The sequence below is a fragment of the Symphodus melops genome, assembly GCF_947650265.1.
Source record: "Symphodus melops genome assembly, chromosome: 5".
Taxonomy (NCBI): Eukaryota; Metazoa; Chordata; class Actinopteri; order Labriformes; family Labridae; genus Symphodus; species Symphodus melops.
The window spans coordinates 5,395,085-5,418,112 of NC_136695.1; the positions used below are offsets into that span (position 1 = coordinate 5,395,085).

Below are 23,028 nucleotides of genomic sequence, written 5' to 3' on the forward strand. Positions count from 1 at the left end.
AATTACCCAGCTGAATGTTGTTTAACACACTTGATATCCATGATCCATGTCCAACACTCAAAACTGCTAGAACTGAAATCTCTGTCAAATTATTTCTCAAAGAAGTAGCAGAGTTCAATCCCACATAGCAGCATTTATACGATTTGTACTTCAGAGCAGAGGGAACCCGTCTGTCTGTAGCCACGTGACTTTTAGCCTTGTAGTTTACACGGCGGCGTGTGGCAGCAGGTCCGTGCTAATCAGCCTGTAATCCCTGCGCTGCTGATGTGAGAAGTGATGCTCCATGCGACTCTATCATTTTCTCATCAGTGCTCCCTTTGTCTTTGTCTCTATCTCTCTCTTCGTCTACAGCTCTGTCTGAGGGGACTGTTGCTTCTCTGTGATTGGGCCATTGTTCTGACTCAGTCACAGAGGGAATGCCTGTTGGGCTTGTTTACATGGACTTTTGCTTCTAGGCTGCTGGCTAATGCAACACCTTTGTTCTTTTAATTGCTTGCTGTTGCAGCCAGAGGCTGGAAGGAAAGAAATATTCCACAGCTACAGAATAATAAACTTTTCACACAGCCAGGAACTCTCACTCTGAATATGAATACACCAGCAGCTTGCTATAAACATAGGAAATACTGTTCTGTCAAGTTCAAATGTAACAATATATTATGTCAAACTTTGTGGTCTATACAACTTGTAGTTACATAAAATTCTCATGTCTCCAACTAACATCCCAGAATAGGCTTTAATACATGGGCGCAGGGAGAAGGGGTCCCGAGGGTGCTGCAGCACTCCTTTAGATCAGACACTGCCAGATGTATAGTAAACCCATATGAGTGTTCCTTTTGTTTTTTTTTCTATTTCCTAAATGTTATTAGTTTTATAGCCCAACCGATTAATCAGCCAGCCGATAGCATCGTCTGATTAGCATATCCAGTGACTATTGTATCGGCTAATCTTCCACATGCGCTGATATCACTTGATTTATTCACCAGTCAAACAGTATTTATTTTCAGTATCATTGTGCTACACTAGCAGTTGTCTTTCACCAGTAGAGGGTGTAATATGGATTACAAAAAGTGTTATCATTGCAGTGGAGGGTTTTAATAAAAAAAACCCTCCACTGCAATGTTTTAAAATTGCCCCTCCCCTCTGTGCAAAAGCCACGCCCCTCACTTACATGCACAAGCGCCAGTGGTCCAGAAGCGGACCTCAACTCATACTTTGAGTGTGTGCTCGGGCACGCATTGGATAGAGAACGAGCTGGGAGACAGAGAGGTACGATTGGTTCTTTAGATTGGTACCTCTTGGCAGACATTGGTTGAAGTTTTTACAGGCTGAAAACTGCTGCAGATGATAGATTTTCTTAATTCCTTTTTCAGAGCACATAAATAATTAATTTCTGTCAGGACCTAAGACAAAATCTTTAAAGTGTATCTTGAGAAAATGACCAGCATGCCTTTAATAGTTCTTACTATTGCACCATCAGTTTAAGCAAGTGCTGAGGAGAAGGTTGTGACAGTCCACCCACAGCTCAATTCATGAGCTGCTGTCTGCGGCCTGTGTTTTATGAAGCCTAATGGCTGTGAGAACAGAGGATCCCCTGAAACTTTCAGTACTGCAGCTCAGTGGAATTAGATGTACAGAGGATGGCTAAAACATTGTCCATTATGGCCAGTTTGATTTAAACTCTGCAAAAAAACAGTGAAAATATATTTTCAACTATTTTATCTCAATTCGGCAGTCAGTGCAACACTTACTTCCACCTTTCTGAATTGTGTGCTTTCCCCCGCTTGGTGTTAGTCTGTGAGCTGTGAAAAAACCTGCCTCCCTCTGTGCCTTTTAAAAACTCTAATACTGCATGCAACTGCAGAGGCTCAAAGAGTTGCATTGATTAATTGATGGGGAACATAAAGTTTAATCTCGGGGTCAGATTTCATTCAGCAGACTGCCACTGTGCACCTCGGTATCAAATCTCTCCTTTCACTGCCACATCCTATTCTCCTTGGCTGCAGAGCAGATGAAAGTGTGTTAATAGCTGCTCTCCATCTGTTGGCTTCTCATAGACTATAGATCGATACGGGACGGGGGGGCGTCTGTCTGTGTGAGTGTTTCAGGGTGGGAGGTAGGTAGGTGGGGGGGCAGTGGTTGGTGTTAGCAATAAGGGGAAGCGTGACATAAGCAGGAAGTTCAGAGCGCTGCATGTTAGGTGATGGGACTCCCTGGTGGCAGGTTAGTAGGAGGAGGAGGTGGGGGTGTGGTGTGTGTCGGGGGGAGGGGGGGGGGAGCCTGGAGATAAATGAGGCAGAGCTGTCGATAAAGAACAGCTCTTTATCCTCTGTTAAAGCTCTATTCATTTCATTACTGTCAGGCCTGTCTGCCGAAAGAGGCCACACTTGTTTCCCCAGGACGCATTGTCAAGCAAGGGCGGAACTTAAAAAAGCTGCCAGGCCAAGGCGGGGTGAAATAGAAGGAGGAAGGATGAGACATGAGGCCAGCTGAGATAAAACAAGACAAGATCAATCAGTGTGCCCGAAGAAAAGCCTTTGATGATAACTGATATTACATACAGAGATGTGCCGTGGCTTTAGGGCTGTGCGAAATGACACACAAATTAATCCAGGGTTATTTTAGATACACAAAAGGAGAGGGTGCTCTATTGATGTAAGGCATGTTTTTAATTCCCCCCACTCTGGGATGGACTTGTCTGGATGTCTTTCAGAAGCAGTTAAATGTAACACTGATATTAGTTTCAACAACATGCATGAATCATAGTTTTTCTTCAACGCTGATGTTTGCCACTTGACTTAGTAAACTGCTCATTTTAGGATTTCTAGATATTCTGCAGAAATTCTTGCGGTGCTAAAACTCACTTCACTATAGTTCATTGAATAAAAGCTTGGTTAGGTTACATGCCCACCAAATCCTCTTAGTACGGTCTGCAGCACAGGTAGCAGAGCATCACAGCTGGACAGGTCATGGTAAACTCAACAATGCATGATAATGTACCACTATGCTTTGTTTAGTTTTGAAGATCATTTAATCAGCCTTTGAGAGAATACTGCATCTAACGTTGATGGAAAATGTATTCAAGATAGAAGATTCCCTATTCCAGCAAGTGATATCTGATAACTGATATCCAAACATCGATGTAATCCCAAAAAGTCTCAAAAGTTTTATTTCTGGCTATATCAAAACGTCTTTGTCTGTTAATGTGTCTAATAATGTGACATCTGCTCATGAGGGGCCATGCTGATAATCTTTACAAATTGTAAAATGTAATAAAGTGCAGATTAATTTACCAAAGGCCCTGTAAACTGATTAATATATGCACACTGCTTGATTAAAATGCACAGGATGTAAAATCAGCCGCCAGGGGGCTCTAAGTCAAACAACAACAACAATCAAAAATATATGATGAACAACATCTGCAGCCAGATGTTTATTCCTCAAAGTCATTTAAAACATGCCAAATACAATAAAACAAAATTACCATGAACCACAGTTTCCCCCTCGGAAATTAATAAAGTATATAAAACACAAAATAAAACAAGATAAGACACACCTCTAACATAAATATGTTAATCATCTGAAAAGTGGGTGTGCTATTTTCCAAAGTGACTAATATACCAGTATAAACTGAGAGAGGTCTTTTAATGGTGCAATAATCTACTGTATATAAAGCCTCATAATGGACATGAGCGCAAATGCAGCCACCACCTTATTTGCCTCTATGAAGGTTTATTCTCTGGTGGGCCCACTGCCCAACAGAACTGTAGTACTGCTTCATATGTTAACTATGTAATCTGAAACAATTGAGTCAAATCCATGTGATGTGACTCAATTGAAAGTGTGTCCTATCCGTCGTGTACTGCAAGCAGCTGCTACGCTGAGCTATACATGCTGCAATGCACAGTAATCTGGACCAGGCTGGCTGCATCATCTTTTCTCCCTAATTCGTTAATAATAAAGCTTTTTTGTTTTCAATATGAGCTGTAATATTAGATGGAGTGGGTGGATGGATTTAAACTGTTTCTTAGTAGTCACTTCTCTTTAAATGAAACAAGTTCCACTGCATGATGCGGATCTTACCCTGAGACTGTGCAAGACTCCAACACTGCCAACCTTTTCTTTTCACATCTAACCATGGAAACTAACCTGAGTTTGTCCAACAGGTGATTTCTTTTGTGCAGTGTATGCACTTTAAGGTAACTGAACCTTGTCGAGTGCTGGTTTGATTGAAATGCATTAAGGATAACAAGTGAGCAGCAGTGGTGAGCACCACAACGTGTGGGTCTGTCAGTAAGTCATCAACAGAAAAGAGCTTGATACGTTGCTACCAGAACTACAAACTCCACAGACTGCATTAGAAAGAGCTTCACTGCTGCACACAAACTGCCTGTTGTGGACTGAATGCAAATTTGGATTCCCTGCTCAAATGAAACACTATTCATTTATTGTTCTGATTAGTGAGATATGAGGCTCTTGAGCTGCTTAAAGGGGCTCCCTAAATTAAGTTCTTATCAGTCAGAAAAAAATACCATTCTTGACAAGGCCAGATGCACATCTTGATTAAAGCTTTCTTAATTAAGTTTGTTTGGAAAAGAAATTCATTTGGTGGAGACGATACACTCTCCCATAAAGGCCTGCTGTAGTTCTGTTTGTATTGTATCTTACTGTTTCTGTCGACTTATCTTTATTGGTTTATGACAATTTATCTCTAACTCCATCCCGCTCTAATGCCTCTCAGCGTAACACTCTTACAGGCTCTCTGTCTGTCAGGCCCACAGATTATTGTGTTTGATCGGTCACAGGCTTCACTGTGTTGGTATCCTTGACAACATTGCCCACAGTAGATCAATAAAGTCAAAATCTATCAAGGAGCTGGACAGAGATCAAGTTGTACTTGTCATCGAATCAAAGGAGATACTAGGTGGAACTAATTTCAGTCAAAATGTTTCCTGTTTAGTTTTTCTGGCTGTCTTAAGGACTTTTTGCCTTTAAAGTCTCTGATTTTACTTTACAAGAACTTGGTGTTTGATTAGCTTGCCTGCTCTTTAGATTATACTGATTTTATACAAGGTCAACTAAATAATTGCAATGCACCAATTGTGAAAATCTGGGTCAAGATAAATGTTACAGTAACATTTAACCACTTGTGTTTTTGCATCACTTTATTGTAATTCTTCTTTTTTTTTCAAGTGAGACTCCCTAAGGGTCTGTTCACACTGCTCAAGTACAGTACGCTTCACCATGAAAGTCCAGTTCCAACATGTTTCATACATGCTTTTGTCATCATGTGAACCTCTTCTCCAAACGTTTGCCCAGCCCATTGAGGGAGGCTTAATGTTGAGGAATAATGGCTGATTTGCGTTGCAGAAGTACAATTGCAAAGAACTATAAAATTCAAATATTTAAAACAAATACAAACCTAATCTTTTTTTTTTCTGCACATCGAAATGCGGATCAGTTCTACGCACTCCTGCATTGGGCCTCAACATTGAGAGAGGAGGAGGTGCTCTGACGGTATTTTGATTTGGTTTCAGAGACTTGTGCTAAAGTGTGACATCTGCCGGAAGTTGAAAAGAAAAGTTGCATACTGTCACTTTTAAGGGCGATGAAAAAAAAAAGACAAAAATACGACTAATTGAGGGGCGCAGGTAGCGTAGTGGTTGGTGTGCAGGCCACATGTACGGAGGCTGAAGTCTTCCAAACCAGGGGGTCTGGTTTAAAACCAGCTTGTGGCCTCCTTTGCTGCATGTCATTCCCAACTCTTTCTCTCTCTCTTCCTAATTTTCAACATCATTTGCTTTCTATGTCTACTTTAATTGGACAAATTAATAAGCTCACAGAAGAAATATGGGAGCAGGCATGAGGAAAGCAATCATCTCCCAGGAAGACACCACTGTGAACCTGCATAATAAAGAAAAACTTAACTATAAACTACTTGCCCCCCCCCCCATCCTCCCTCTGCTTTGATTCAACTTATTTTTTTGTCCTCCAGGGCTCGAGTCACTGTCGTCGCTCTCAGTTTAGCGCAATCAGTAAATAGTAGCTGATAGAGATTTCTCATTTTGGAGATAAACAAAATCTGTGTAATCCCATTTCATTGTCTGATAAGATACAAAGTCTAATTCATATCTTGTCTCTTCAATTTCACAGGTTCGTGTGAATCTCGGGGGCGACTGATGCAGCCATGGGCCAATTGCTGGATCTTTGAGAGCGACCTTCCTCCCCCTCCTTCTACACCGCATCATTCTCCTCTCCCCCCTCCTCCTTCATATCTTCTTCCTTTGCCCTGCACAGCTGGAAGAGGATTGCTCTGAATCAAAAAACTGGCAATCAACCTCTGATACCATCTCCTTCTCTTCATCTGCAAATCATGACCAGCATAGATTGGATTCCTGGCCAAACAAGATGGCTTCTCCAAGTGCTACTGTATGTCGTCCCTTTGCTGCTAATGCAGGGTCCATGTCAGGCAGCACCATCGGGTCCAGAGTCTGACTCCTGTTCGACTTTAGTCCAGAGCCGCTTCTTTGGCTTCTTCCTGTCATCGTCAGTGTTCCCCACCACACCTTGTTCTTGGACCTTGCAGAACCCAGATCCCCGGCGCTACACCATCTTCATTAAGGTCACCAAACCTACCAAGGACTGCATACCATCACAACTTCGCACTTTCCAATATGATTCATTCCTCGAAACCACACGTACCTACCTGGGCATGGAGAGCTTTAACGAGGTAGTGAAGTTGTGCGATGCTTCCGCTCCTGTGGCCTTCCTGGAGGCTGGAAAGCAGTTCCTCCAAATGAGAAAGGGACTTCCTCGAGTGGGAACACCCATCACCGAAGGCAACGGGGACTTCAAAACGGAGTTCCTCGTGGTGGGAAAGCGTAACCCAAGCATGGCCGCCTGTCAAATGCTGTGTCAGTGGCTTGAGGACTGCCTTGCTTCCAGCACATCTAACAGGCCCTGTGGCATCATGCAGACTCCATGTTTGTGCTGGGAGCCTCCGCCCCAGCTCAGTGAGGGGGATAGCTGCTATCACAATGGAGTATACCTGGAAAACTGTTTACCCAGCGTGAAAGAGATTGGAAAAGATGCTGAGATAAATGGTGAGTGGAAAAGCTTTATGGTTGTTCAACAGAAAAAGGAAATGCTTGTGAATAGAACTTACTAATGAATCCCATTGTTCACATGCTTTAATCTTTATTAGGGCTATCAATGTTGGCTTTTTAATGCAAATTAATCAAATGACTTCAAATTCAAATGGAACAGAGTCTCAATGTCATGAAAAGACAGAGCAATACCAAACAGCTGTCTCCTCCATGACATGGACATATAAAGTGATCATGTCCTTCACAGCATGTGGAGATGTATGATATGTATGATATGCTTTACAATGATATGCTTTACAATGAGGCCATTTGACTCCAGAGCTTGTCACTTGAAGAACGATGAGATCTATGCAGTAGAAAGAAAGATTGGATAAACCATTCATTGTCTTGACTTCTCAGAGAGTAATAGCAGGCCTAGCATGCATTGATTCATTTAAGTTGGGGTGATTGGCAACATCTGGCTTAAATAGTGCAAAGTGCAAACACAGTGGTCCTGTGTTTTCATTCATATTGTTGTGTAATAGCTGCCGTCCAAGTGTTTGATTTTTTGCTTTTATAACTTATTCAACATGAAATTAAATTCCTCAATGTCAATATGAAGGAACAAAATGCACACAAAAAACGGGCTGCTTGAAAAAGGCAGAAGATACCTCATTTTGCTGCTGCTGCTGCATGTTCTCTTCATTTGTCTGCACGTCACTGGTCATTTGCCTTGGTGGGTCCTGGGGATGGCGTTAATGGGCCCCAATTAAAAGCTGATTTTCCAGCCCAAAATTTCAAATCAAATATTGGTGCATAATGTTGCATCAGGCTGGTAATAGCTTTACTTTCACTTCAATAAAGCAAATCTTGAGTTTTGACGAATTGTATAAAGTAAAAGAACAGAGGAATAACGAATCAATCACAGTCTCCAAAGGGGCCTACATCAACTGCTCTGTTTACAGCTGTTGTCTAATGTTAAGATTAATATATCTGTTCTTTCAGTAATTTGGAAAGAACAGCCATGCATGGTGGAAATGGTGCAAACAAAAATTCTGACCTCAAAAGGTGACCCTTGGAGGTTTAGCTTGCACTCAGCAAAATGACAGAGAAATTGCATCTTCAGTAGCCATCAAACCGGTGAAAATGTGTGTGATTTGTGAAAAGTGAGGATAATTGTGTGACATTGGCTCAAAAGCAAGTGGAGTGCTTTGGCTGAAGTCGAAGAGAGAAAGAGGGACTGCAAGAGGCAAATGGAAGGTTTAGAGTTTCATTTGATGGAAGCAAGCTCTGTGACCTTGTGAGGTCAACACTGAATCCCGTCCCTCTGCAGTCTGGGAGGGGACACTCGATCGGCCTCCGGGAAGCCTGTGAAAACAGAGGAGAATCAAGTGCTGACATTGGATAGCTCTGGGGATGCTCAGAACAGAGATGGGAGAATGGTGTAAAGAAAGACAAAAGAGGAAGATATTGAAGGAGAGAGGCAGAATTGTGATTGAATAAGGGACTGTGGCTTGAAGTCTAATTGTCTGCTGCTTGATCCTGGCTCTCCTTCCCCTCCCTCGGCAGACAGGATGTGGTCTGACATCTCTATCCTGGCATCGTCAGGACTATGGCCAGAGGGATGGAACATTTCTCGGCTACCCTTTCTCCCTCTAACCTTTCCACCATCTATCTCTCCCTCCTTTCTCTGCCTCTCTCTGTCACTTCCCCTAATCAGCCTGTGGTCTTTATTCTATCTCCTCCTCCTCCTTCTCCTCTGAGCCACCATGCCTCCCCCATCCTTCCCTCCGAGGGCTGATAGTGGGCTGACACTGAGCCAGTCGTGGGAAGCCAACCGAGCAGAGAAGATGTTGCGGTGGGTATCTCCTGCCTCATCCTCCTCCGGTCTCCAGAGCAGCTAATATCCCCTCGCCAGCCTAGCCTCCTCTCCGCTAGTTATCGCACTTATGTAATTCCGCTTATGGTGCACAACAGCGGGTTGTGGGCTGTTTGTGCCTCAAGGTGTGAAAAATAAAAAGAAATATACCATCCACTGTTGGCTTCTGAAGAGATAGAAGGGGAAGGACACATTATAGCTTTTATTCTCTCTGTCTCTGTGTTGGCTAAAACCTACATGGGAAGATGATAACGTGGTCCAGAGTCAATGACCGACTGGAACCCTGTCATGAGCTCAAGCAGAGGATTCATGCAGTGTGTGAATATTTGACTGGGTAGGTGACTTGTTGGATTACATTTTTGGATGAAAATTTAAAAAAATTCAGCAATGGATTCTTGATGGAAATAGGTGTGGGATCCAGGCTGTTATGTGGCATGCTGTGCAGTAGAGCGGAGAACAGACAGGTGATCGTTGTCAGTGATGAATGAAAGCAAGACAATAGATACAGAGATGAGAGAGAAAGGGGAGAATAAAGAGGAGTGGTGAGGCTGACAGGAGCTGAAAGGGAGAGTTGACAAAGTGAACCAAGCTTTATGAGGACAAGTTGCGCTTGTTTGTGTCAGGTGATTTGCAGCAGGAACTTTATGGTTCCAGGAGTTAATACATTACCCACTGTCTCCAAGCCTCTTTCACTCCCTCTCTGCAGAAGGACAGAAGGTTCTTTCCAGTGGCAGATGGAGGGCGAGACCTGCTGTCAGCACTTGAGCTCTGCTTGTGTCCACTGCATAGGGGCTAGACAAGTAGTTTGGCTGCTCACATGCAGTGTGTGTATGCAGACTTTGTGGGGCTGTCCACTAACAGATGAGGATTCAAACTGTCTATCTCTCGTTTTCATGACCTTGTGAGTACATTCTTCCAATGAGGACTCCCAAGAGCGGACTGCATGAGAACTAAAGTCCATTCTTGGTATCGAGAAAGGCTCATTATCTCAGTTCATTAAAAGCGAAAGCAGGAGCACAAAACAAGGTCATCATACATTTCTAAGGAATGTGATCTATCACAGAAAAACCCACTGCAGATGCCAAACAGCCGGTAAAACCCTCTGCTCGTCCACTGAGGTTATCTCACCGTTCAAAATGTTTTACCATGACAGCTGTATTTTACAGATGACTTTACACTTACTATGAGCAGGGTGTGATATTGAGGTTGCTAGTTATGCCTACATTAGTTTAATCGAGTGCAGCTCCTTGAATGTTAGAGGCATGTAAACCAGGTCCTAAATTAGAAAACAAATGGGCTACATTTGAACTTTCATGGAGTTGGCGTAACACAGTTGTTAGTAACTCAAAAACATGAGGGTTTGCCTGTCAAACCGAGGGGCGTCCAAAACAACTGTGTGGAAGTGCCTTAAATCTGCCAACTCTCTGGTCAAAACACATACTGACTATTCAGGAACTGAAACTTAGAAGGAGGTAACACTGGCTGCTGCATTATTGTCCGAGATGCCAGCATGTCAACATGGCATATTTCCATAATGTGTGATAATATAATATGGTAATTTTATCATTTCATTCAGTAGATATCTTACATGTTGGTCCTTTAATGAAAGTACAATTTGTAAAAGTAGATTTCTTCTTCCTGTGCAAGCAGCCTATCGCTGAAAGGACAGAGAAAAGTTGGATTCTTTTAAATTGAAACTTTATATTAAGGCTGCTCCCTGTGTAGACTTTGAAAGCTTACACTGGTGCCCCTATGAATTGCCGTTTCCTTTCCTTCAGCCTGACATTTCCATTCATTTTCGCCAATTTTTACAGGCCAGTATCACAAGTTGTACATCCATATTGGTCGAGCTGCACATTACAATTTACCTCCAGTGCCAATGTTCCATGCGATTGGAGGAAGATGTGTGCCCTTTATGAAGGACAGTTTTGCACTTTAGGCATTTAGTCCAATGTTTTCTGCAGAAAGTTTGCATTCCATAGATCTGCACTTAAATGTTTTTATTTTCCTTTTTCCACACCATTACTTCTTTCATCCAATATACTAGGTGACAAACACCTTTACCAAAAGAGCCGGTTTAGACTACTAGTTGTTGTCATGTCAAAGTCATAAGGACTTCAGTAATGTAATTAACAACCGATGCATATCCGAAGCAAATGTTTATTTTTTATTTTTTTTTAAAGCTCAACCAGTTTGCAGGGGGGTAAATAAATTACCCTTTTCCACAAACCATGGTTTGTAGAAAAGTGTCCTTACCTTTGCTGTCCTTACCTTTGCTGTTACCACCAGGTTTAGTCTCCATTCGTTAGGACATAAATACTAATACGATGAAGTGATGATAATTAGAACACATTTTAAATTGGCTCGTTAAATCACCAGCATTTAGTCACCTGATTTGTCTATTAGCTCTGATAAGAGTGTAACATCTGAAGCTTGGCACATTGTTCAAGGTCTTTAGCTAACGCGAGGGGAGAGTGGTTGCTGGTATGTTGCTGAGAGTGGAAGATTCAGTGCAGCGGAGGTGTCGCCAAACAACTGCTTTGGTTTCATGCTAGTGCGCAACGGCAACATCGACCGAATCAAAGAGCACTTTTTTCCTGTTTTTTAAATTCCGTTAGTCAAGTTGTTGTATGCGTTTGATCTATAACATTATCAGACTATCACAATGATAATCTAGGAAATAAAAGTGGAAACCTTATTTGTCTTGGAGAATGATGGCAAGTCAAGAGATGAGTCTGTAAACCAAGACATCGCTCATGTTATTCCAAAAGTAAAAATCTGAGAATGTTCAAATGCATCTTTATTTGAAAACAATCCACCGATGGTGTAACCCTTTGTGTATTAGAATGGTTAGGTTCGCATATTGATTTTTTTTTATTTTTGACTGATAGGGTCGTTATTTTCATTCTATTGAAAATACAATACCAGATGTCGCACTATGAGTGTGTTTGACCTCTGGTGTTACAGATAGGGCACAGCTAGATAATCTGTTTTAGTTTGTCAATAAGATCATCAATAAGAAGAGCTTAATCTGTCTTGACTCTGATGTGACCTTTGATCACATCTATATTTGAAATCTCTCAATCTCAGCTGCAAACCTGACTAGCAGGGGAAGCAAGCAACCCCAAAAGTTGATTTAATCACTAAATATTAGCAATGAGACACTTCAGATATTTGAAGAAAAAAAAAACATCATTAAGAAATCATGATCATGCCTGAATACGCTAATTCCAACTCATGATCATTGGCCCATACTTCATACACCCATGGCTAACTGTGTGAACACAGCTTGTGTGCTATGAGAAATCTTCAACCTTTAAGATGAGAGGACTAATGATTTCAGGGCTATTTTTGGAATGCTGTGACATTCAAATGACCAAAGTAAAAGGTTTTGGGACCAAATAGTTTCCATTGGTAGCATCGCTCTCCAAGTATTGTGCAATAAAACCCTTTTAGTATACTCCTCCAATGTGTGTGGATGGGGTGTGATGTTATGTCACGAAACATGGTGTGGCACGGAGCAAAAAGGGATTCATTTGTTGCCCTCGCTTGACAGCAGTGAAGGCAGTGAGTGATTAAAAGATGGATGAGGGAGATGTGTGGAGATGAGAAAGCACATGACTCACGCTGAACAAAATAGACACCATGGTGATAGTTTTTAGAAAGCAAGCAAGTGAAGGTGAAAGAGGAGAGTTTTTCATCCATACCCAGGATTCCTGAGCATCATGAAGTGTTGCACCTTGGTTGCCTTGGTCATGCACTCTTGTTATCATTCAGCAACACAGTCACGTAATGTGTGAACTATTTAGTAATCATTGAAAAATCTCAAACAAGGACACAGCAGCTCGGACTGAATAGGCACTAAAACAAAAAACAGAAAGCTGTGTCGCCTCTCTGCATGAAAAAAAGATGTCAACGTTATAAACCGACTTTGAATAATACAACCTTTCTGCCATGACATACGGCATACTGATCTGAAAAAAAGCCCAACCTCATTAAAATAAAATCAGAATCCTCAGTGAAAGTTGATATTATACATTGCAAAATGTGAACTCATCAGCAAAATGGAGAAAGTTAGAACAAGGCTACTTCCATTTCTTCATCTTATGTTCTGGTTTCGTCTCTTCTTCTCATCTCGGTTCTTTGTAGGTGGTTTGCTGTTTTCTTTGTCTATATCATTTAAAACATTGAAGCACAAAAAAACCCCAAAACGTTATCATAGTAGTTTTCTTTTGTGGCCACTTTTTTTTTTTTTTTTTTTTTTCAAAATTCAGATTCAGGCTAGTGACAGTGACTCAGCTGTCAACAAGCTCTGATTTGTAGGTGTGAGTGTGTGTGAGCGGTAAAGGTCCCTGTCATGGGGGGTGTGTGTCAGGTCCAGGCAAAAAAAACCCTGACAACAATCCAACATGTGGGATGTGGGAGTTTGACCACTGACACGAGCAATAGGCTATGGTCACTATACTGTATTTATATATGAGTACACATCTGCTTTATTTCACCAGGTTGGTGCCATGGAGAATAAGGACCTCTTTTCATACAGAAACCTAGACGAGACAGGCAGCACTAACATCAAAAAGTTGCAGACAGACACACAAAGGGAGACAAAGTACAATTTGTAAAACACTTACAATATTGTTTTGCATTAAAATAGAATCATCTACGAGTCAAATGGGGGAGTCTGTAGTTTAAACAGCCAAGTTAAATGCATCCACATTGTATAGAATCTGCTTCCTTTCGTTTTATGTTGAGCATGTAATAAAAACATTCCCTCAGTGTCTCATTGTCTTTTGACTTGTGTCCATGAAAGACTCATTGTGCACTGGCAGCTTCACAAGCTCAATTTCAGATCGCTTCTCACCAGCGATTATTGTTGCTACTTTATGAAAGTCCACATTGGCATTTCTCTTGGAACTGACCATTAAGTCTGTTTGAAATAGCTCTGTTTGCTTAATATTGAACTTAATCGAATGCAAGTCCACAAAAAAAAAACACAAAATTGATGTTGATATCATAAGTTCCACCTTTCTTGATTTTGAGTGGTAGCTGTGGAAGAATTGTCAGTGACTATAAGTGGTGTGTTCCTAGAATCCCAATATTCAAAACCCCAAAGCTACATTTATTGGTATTATGGTTTTAATTGTGGTATGTTAAAAATGGTGACGTTTTATTGATTAAATTTGGATTTAAGAGATCATGGACAAATACTCGTCGACTTCTGTTACAAATTACCAAGAAAAAAATCGAATGTGAATTTCTTATTAATTAGTTATAGAAAACATGTATAATGGGGCACCAGTAGCTCAGTACAGACTTGGATTGGGAACTGGGAGGGGGGTGGGTTCAAGTCCCAGTGTAGACCAAGTCTGGAAATTGGTCTGGTAGCTAAAGAGGTGCCAGGTCCCTACCCGAGCACTGTCAAGGCGCCCTTAAGCAAGGCCCCAAACCCGCACCATCTCAGGAGTGCTCGATGTGGGCAGCCCCCTCACTCTGACATCAATCAATTAGTGCATGTCCACCGGACACGGACAGTACACACACACACACACACACACACACACACACACACACACACACACACACACACACACACACACACACACAGGCTGAAATACACACACACACACACAAAGTGTAAAATTGATTTCCCTCGCAGGATTAATAAGTCTTCCTCGTTCCTTAATAATTTTTTAAAGGCTGTGTATAACTTGCCTATTAGACCTCAAGCCTTTGCTTGACATGTCAAGACGTCTTCCATTGGTTTTGATGTCAATCACAATTGGATTTAATTGCCAAATACGTTTGCATATACAAGAAATGTGTCTTGTATTGAGTTGAACCTGTGAAATAGGGCACAAACTGTACTATGGGTGCATGAGAGAAAATAAATGATGACACTTTATCCTTTGATTCTGGTGTTCTGCAGAAGTGAGGTTGACTCAGCGTTTAACTGTGAAGATGTGCACGGCCTCCAGTCGCACGGCCATTTAAGGGGATTCTGATCAAATGAGAACTCATTCGATTTGTGACACTCTTCAATATCAGTGCTGAAATTGGCATGTAAAAATCTGTTGTGATTTTTGGCTCCACCAGCATGTTGTTGCTGGCCTCAGACCAGGCAGACAGCTGTTTTTATAGGGGCAGTAGAACACTGTCTATGTGTGATAAACTGATGGATAGAGGACTCTGTTCTTTAACTACACTCTCTTCACTTGGTTAGTCAGCTCTGGCAAAATGCCTTGGCAGTGTTGAGGTACTTCACTTTTCAGGTTTGATCACAGTCTAATCAGTGCTGTCGTATTTCTGTGATAGAGGTGTTAAGAAATAAAAAAGGAGCGGACCGATCTAAAACAGTGACAGTGTGAGGAGAGAAGAAGAAGGAAAGTACTCATAAAACCTTCCTGACTTGCACTTTTTTCTCCAGTAGCTGGCAGCCAGCTGCGTCTGAGGAAGATGGATGTTGGTGCTGTGTCTCTCTCTGCAAGCCACCGCCCAGTTGGACCGCAATGTTGCTAAACTAAGGGATTTCCAACCCGCCTCCGTAAGGAGCACTGAGGAGTCCTAAAGTGAATCTGATGCATTGGCTCCTCCACACTATCATATGCGTGGACACAAGCACCTGCATACACACACTGTATACAGCAGTGACGCACACACACATGGTGAAATGTCACACCAGAGAGTGGCACACATACTGGTGGAACCACGCACGGGTCCCTCGTGACTACATGTGGGTGGCTGAGGGAGGGAATAGAGCTGATTCTGTATGTAGGTGTTCCTGTGTGTGTGTGTGTGTGTGTGTGTGTGTGTGTGTGTGTGTGTGGGGAGCACCACAGGGTGCGCCGTGTGGGCAGGAATAAACTGAAGGGTGATGGCAGCGTGATGCTCCATGCTGGTGTAGAGGTCACTCTGCCTGCAGGGGGCATTGTAGCCTGTTTGTGAAGTTTTCATTTGGAGATGTGGGATCAAATGAACATGCTGTTTTTTTTTCTCTCATTAGTGATGAGTTTAATTACTAGACATTTCTGGATGTGATTACAAGCATCACCATTATTTCTGTTAATCTGCTTATATCACCTGATTGTCTTGTCAATCGGTCTCAGCTCAGGATGGTTATTACAGCTAAATTCACATCCTGAGATAAATTCACAATTATTCTCAAATGCAGTGAGGAGGCACATCTTTGAAATACTCACAATCCTAAATCCTATCCATTCATTTACCAATTTGGGTTGTGCTAAAATGTTAAGTCATACACAAAACATAAATCGTGTTCAACTTTTTCAGCAGTGGGAATGGCACAGTTGTTGAAACAGCACAACATTTTAGTCCTTAATGACTGAAACATAGACAATCTATTAATATGGACAATGCATCTCCATCTCCATCCGTTTTACAAAGTACCCTCCAACGGGTGCACACACTGGTGACGTCTTTTGGAGCCATGCATGGAAGGGATCTGGCTGCTGGACCGGCTCTCCTAGTTTCATAAAACTGCACAGTAGGTCATGTATGAGTTAAGGATTTACTATGACGGAAGGAGGGTTTTTTTTTTTTTTTTTCTTTTCATTTTAAATATCCACAGCTCCTGCGGCCTCATTTAAATGGTTAATGGACATGAGCTTGTGTAGCTCTTTTCTAGTTTTCTGGCTATTCAAAGCACTTTTACACCGCAGGTCAAACCTACACATTCACACACTGATGGCAGTGGCTGCTTTGTAAAATTATTGAAGTAATTCATACACCGCTGATGTAGTGGGAGCAGTTTGGGGTTAAGTGTGGGATTCAAAACAATACACACAAAAAATAACAATGGATGTTTATCTTCAATTTTCTACTCTATATTTTCTAAAGCCCCATTTGTTGTTACATCTACTATTAATATCAAATGTTTCTTTAAAATCATGTATAAACGTCCAGATGCAGCATTGTCTTTGTTAGCATATTATCATGTAGACTGTAGCATTTAAATCAAAGCAGTGCCGTCTGCATGAGTACAGCCTCACAGAAGCTAGCATGGCTGTAATCTAGTTTTTTTATTTATTAGTTTTAAATCAAATTTTCCCCACATGCCAGCTGACTGCATTCTAAGATAGCCTCCTTATTCCCCAAATGACATTAACATACACAGCTAAGACGAGTGAGTGAGTCTGTATATGAAAGTAATGAAGATCAAAACAGAAGCTGCTTGGGCTAAAGGTCACTCTATTAGCTCAGGCGCTGACACTCCCTGCCACCACAGAAGTGAACAACTTAACATTTAAAACAAGTTCAAAGCACTGACCTCCCCGCTCATTAAGTTTCTGCCCTTTGCCGAACTTCCACCTGTTCTCTGTCAAAGTACTCACTTGAACTTAAAGTCAGTGCGGAGCGAGTTGAGGGATGGTCTGTCTCCTTCCTCCAGGCTGCCCATCAGTGGACGGCCCGTATCTCCGTTCGCTCTGCACGCGCCCCCGGGGTTTATTAAACATTCATGCTTTAATTAAGCAATTTTACTGCCGCTACTTACCCACTGATGATAAAAAGCACTGCTCTAGGATGAGCACGGCCAGCTGACAAATGTACAGGTGTGTGTGTATGTGTGTGTGTGTAACACTGTCCGATGTGAGAGACCATTAATTTCCAGTCGTAAAGAAAAGTGTGAGGATTAGAGAAAAGACAAGTTGAACTTTTTTCCCCTCCCTCATCAGTCATGTGTGTCTCCAGGAGAATGGTCCACAGTAACTCAGAGAATAGAGAAACCTGTTTTATAAACGGGAAGCTCATCACAGTTTCCTCACTCTCGCTCTCTTTCTTTTCTTTTCTCTATTTTATTCTTCATCACACACTTCATTTTTTTTTTTTTTTTGTGGAAGCATTGGTTAGATTCTAAAAGATATCAAACCATTTTTCCCCTACAGAAAAGTGCTCTGTTATTGAGGGACTGTGTCATACCTTCCAAGGGTGAAATTGTGTGTGTGAGAGTGAGACAATGGAGTTTGCGTGTTCCCGTTGCCAGTCTCCTTGGCTGTGAGGACATTTAAAACTGGTCCAACTGTCTCACTGTCATTCCTCAGATGTGATGACTCGGACAATGAAGACAAATGACTGGGAGCAGCAGCAAACTTGTAAACGTACTAGTTTACTGCTGCTGTGCGCCGGAGCAGGATGGAAAAACTGCCTTATTTGTGTGTGTGTGTATGTGTGCGCGTTTGTGTGTGTGTGTGTGTGTGTGTGTGTGTGCCTGTGTGTCCTTGTTAAGAGCAGGCGGTGGCTCTGCAGGAATGCTGTAAAGGCTGCTCTCCTTGGAGGTATCGTGGAATGACACCCAGAGGTGACACACTGTCACAGCTCTCACCCACAAGACATAGGACACACACGCAGGCACGTACGCGCACACACGCGCACACTCACACACACACACACACACACACACTTACACACCTGCCAGGACAAAGAGAAGAGCTCATTAGAGCAGACACGCTCCATGTGCTCCACTTACAACACACAAGAAGAAGAAATGTAAAGACAACTTCTACACAAAACACTCAGACCTTTTTTCTGATCATCTTAAATTACTTGTGTCAAAATCAAATGTGCAATGTGTCGTTCAATATCAAAGCTTTGTTGTGGTTCTGTCTGGACTTTTTTCAGATCAGTACCCAGATATTGTCAGTGAGGGTTACCGCAGTGAGCGCGATGACTCAATGACTCAGTACCTCTTTGTTAGTGATTTACACGACAAGATTTTCGTCCCGACTTTCCTTCGATTCTGGAGGTCGAAGACAATAGCTCCACTCAAGAGGCTGATGCACAAATCTTAGATGTGTCAATGCACCACAAAATGCACAAGAGAAACTTAGCAGGTGCACATCTGGTCCTTGACTGCAAGTCGAAAACATTCAGCTGACATTGGCTTTTGGAGGAAACACCTCTCATCCTGTTTGTGGTCTTACCACTTTTCCATTTCAACTCAAAAAAGTATTCATCACTTCTGTCGCGGATCTTTCCTGGTGCGATTTCCTCCACTGTTTGAGCTCGTGTTACAGATCACTTGGTAATGTGATGTGATAGCTTATTCTGATATGATACAGGAGATTATCTGTTGGCCAATTTGAAGTGATTATTTCACTGATGTGACTGTGGGCTAAAGAAGGAACTACTTTTATCTGAAGAAGGAGGCGTGTCTGTGGAGAGCATTTATTTTGGTTTCACAATCTGCTCTGCAACTGTAGTTAGGTTTTACAAGGTCGTAAGCCTTCTAATATATTAAAGTTCTGCTGGACAACACAGATACCTGGAAATATTTTAGCTTGTTTTCCCCTTGGGTTCTCTCTGGGTACTCAAGCTTCCCCCAAAGTCCAAGGACATGCTCTTAATGTTAATTGGTGACTCAAAGTTGCCTGTTAGGTTAAAATGTGATTGTGGTTGGCTGGTTGTCTTGTATGTCAGCAGTTTGATTGATTATTGAGCTGTCCAGGGTGTAACCCCGCCTCTCGCCCAATGACATCTGGAATTGGCTTCAACCCCTCTGATTTTATCCAAAAAAAAAAAAAAGATGGACATTGTTCTTGTGAGTTTGATTGAAATCCAAACCAAATGTCTTGGGTTCTTCTTCAGACAGACACATGTTGAAAACGTAAGCTCCCTGTCAGAGGTAACAGAAAGAGAGCATGATCACTGTGATGAAAGTTATTAACATATCTCATTTCACTCTGTGTTTAATGCAATGACTTTATAATCAACTTCTAGGAGTTGCTTTTTTTCCTCCCTCTCAGCTTAGATTGATTTATTTACACTCATTTATTTCTCATCAGAGCATCACAACATGATTTGCCTGCCATTTCACAGTTTCTCATTTACTCGCTTGATAGACTTCTTATCTTTTTACTGCTTTCATATCTGCTACAGATTATACTGCTCAGTCCAACCTCAAACAAAAATTACAATCAATTAATTTTAGGCATCCCTAAGAACAAAATCTCTTATTTCAGCTCAAAGCACAGAGGCTCCACAGAGAGTAAATGTGTTCAGATGTTCAGCTAAATTAAATTGTTTCTCCCCTCTAGACTTCAGCTCTTCGCTCTGCATAATGTGAAAACACAAAGATTACTAATAAATGATCTTAATCTGTTCTACTCGACTCTTTAAACCAACCGAAACCAGATTTAGCAGAAATCAGAGTTAGAAATAATCAAATCCTTGCAAATATTGAAGCAGATTCATGTTTTAATCTACAGGTTGAATTAAAGATGTCACAGGTTCTTTACAGGAGACCCAAAGCCATCGATGGAAGTACACAGATCAATAGATAGATAGATAGATAGATAGATAGATAGATAGATAGATAGATAGATAGATAGATAGATAGATAGATAGATAGATGTATTTTATTATTGATGAACTAGGAAATTATTGACAAAGTCACACAACTTCATAGCTGTAGAATGTGCATCTTTTTTATCCAGTAGATGTTGCCCTTGAGCACAGAGTGAAACAAAAACAAACTGCTGTTTTGCAACATGTTAGCTATACTGTCTTCTCCACCCTCCTCCAGCGACTTACATTCACACAAAGGGGTTATCGTATTGAAGCCACCATTTTTAAGCACCATGAAGGCAAAGCGGCAGACAGAAATGTTCTTTGCTCATGTTCCGCTTTGTTGTGTTAGCGGGCTAATGTTAGCGTCCTTCTGTTAGCTCGTAGTGTCACATTGCATGAAAAATGACTGAAATGTGCGTGATTTAAAAATTAATATCAAATATATATATATATATATATATATATATATATATATATATATATATATATATATATATATATATTTGATATATATATATATATATTTGATACGTCAGGCCTGTGGCTCCTTTTCCACATGTCCCTCCCCACTCTCTCTCCCTCATTTCCGTCTCTGTCCATTTTCCTCCATCTATAATAAAAGCAACATTACAGGATACATCTCAGACCTAGCACTTAGAAGGTATGAAGTGCTTCATTTTTTTAACATTATTAGAATGACAACTCAACTACCCATTGTTGGTTATAACTTGTGGACACTACTGTATAATGGCACAAGCATTTTTACCTACATTTCTACCATATAAATTATCTTTTGGTGCGAGCATTTCCTGAAAGGACTTTATTGTGAATTCAAGACTTTTGTATTGCATTATTATCTTTCTCTGCTATTTCTGTTGATTTTTTTGAGTGCCAAAATCTAAAGTGTTGATTTCCTGTCGCTAAACAGACAGACAGTATCGCTGCCTGTTTTTCCTTTTTTCATTTTGTTGCTATTTTTCAGCCTGTGAAAAACAGACAATGGTTTATTTGAAGAAAGAAAACTGAACTCAAATATAGTCATTCAAGACATGTTCAGTCTTCTGAGCTATCACGTTTAATAGATTAATATATATATTTGTATTCTTATATGGACAAAAGCATATAATAATGTTATTGTAAAACACTGTTGGTCTACAACAAAAAGAAAGGTTGAATATAAAAGGCCCTTCATCATTTTTCACCCTTTCATATACGATTCCTTTCTACCAACTGTGGTGGGTCTCGATGACCCACCAGAGCCTCAAGTACAAGAAGACAGAATTTGTATGTTTTTAAAGGCTCTTTAACAACACATGCCTTGTTGCTTCTGTGAACACAATACTAGTTTAAGTCTAAGACCGATGAGAGCCTCCTCTAATATCTCTGCCATGTTGTGCATTTCAAGGCTTATGTTCAGTACTGCCACAGTTCTGCTGTGCCCAAGATATGAAAACAGAATTGATGCACATATTTCAAATCATTGCAAATGAAGGAAGTGTTCCATATACACAGGTTTACATAGGTTTTTACACTCAGAGGTGTGAAGTCGAGCAAATGTTTTCACACACAAGCCTCCTCTTATGTCAGAAAACGTTCACATAAATATAGACAAAGTGTTTTCAGCTTTTTGTCGGTTCCACTTTGGCACCACACTTTTTTTTTCTAACTGAACACCAGTATAATAAAATAGTTTCAAGCCCATTCACACCTAATGGAGATTATTTGTTGATAATTTTCTGGCCAAACATTTAGTGATAAGTATTTATGGCATCTAGACTGGCTATTGCAGATGTACATTATATAATAATTTCAGCCAATTTAGAAACCAATGGGGGAATCAAGCTGCAGGGTTTTTGCTCCCATTCAGCCACAATAGTGTTGCTTTGGTCCAAGATTCTGCATGGCTGAAAACGCTTCATTCTCAGTCAGCATTTCAGTTTAACCCAAAGGTGTTGGAAAGATTTAGTCAGGGCACATTGCCCGGGCAGGGTTTTTTTATTTATCTTCACAAACTGCAATGCAAGAAAAATAGTGCCTGTAAGAAAGCCTTGTAACTCTCACTCACACTGTCGCCTGTGAGAGCAAGAGACCAGTCTTGTTGGTAATTAGTTGATGACTATTTAATGTTGTTTGTTTGATAATTGGTGACAGTTTCTAAGATACTTAGCCCGAATTTCTTCTATTTAGGTTTTGCATAATTAGCATAATTGTTTTGTTTGGTATTTGGGGGTCACCTGAGGTTACACCATATATGGTCAGTAAGATAGGTAAAAAGGTATAGGTTCATCATGCACCTGGTTGGGTCTATGTTTTTTTTTTTCTTTTTAAGTTTTTTTTTTTCAATTTCTAAGTTAAAATGTGTGTTTATTGTTGTGTGTTTTAATATTGTCTTAAAATCTTTTTAACTTGATAACTTTTATTTGAGAGATCATATCTATAAATGTGTCTGTATATCTATATCAAACGATCCCTAAAGATCGAGGACAGATTTTGGAAGGATATCGGTTGTAGTAGATATTAAATTAAATATCCGGCACCAGTGTGTAAAGGCTTTTAACATATCTCTAACGCTATCAGATCACCTTGACTATCTCCCAAGAAAGTCAAGGACATTCTTTATTGGCAAAACATCTCTTTTGCACATGAAATTTCAAACCATTATCTCTCTTTTTTTTTTTTTTTTTTACGTCATGATGCTGAGTCTGGTTGTAATGGTTAAATCCATTGTTTTCGGTTTTTCTTTGTTACTCCAGTTGCCATGCTGCC

At 40.9% G+C, this 23,028-nt stretch overlaps 1 protein-coding gene across 7 annotated transcripts in view; it reads left to right on the top strand.

Moving 5' to 3' along the window:
- Nucleotides 1–23,028, top strand: part of adgrb1a (adhesion G protein-coupled receptor B1a) — a 148,458-nt gene that overhangs the window by 35,161 nt on the left and 90,269 nt on the right. For all 7 annotated transcript variants that reach the window (XM_079344144.1, XM_079344145.1, XM_079344147.1 and 4 more), the window contains exon 2: nucleotides 6,151–7,100. In XM_079344144.1, the coding sequence (XP_079200270.1) occupies nucleotides 6,371–7,100 (730 nt within the window). In that variant the 5' untranslated portion in view covers nucleotides 6,151–6,370. The remainder of the gene's footprint in view (nucleotides 1–6,150; nucleotides 7,101–23,028) is intronic.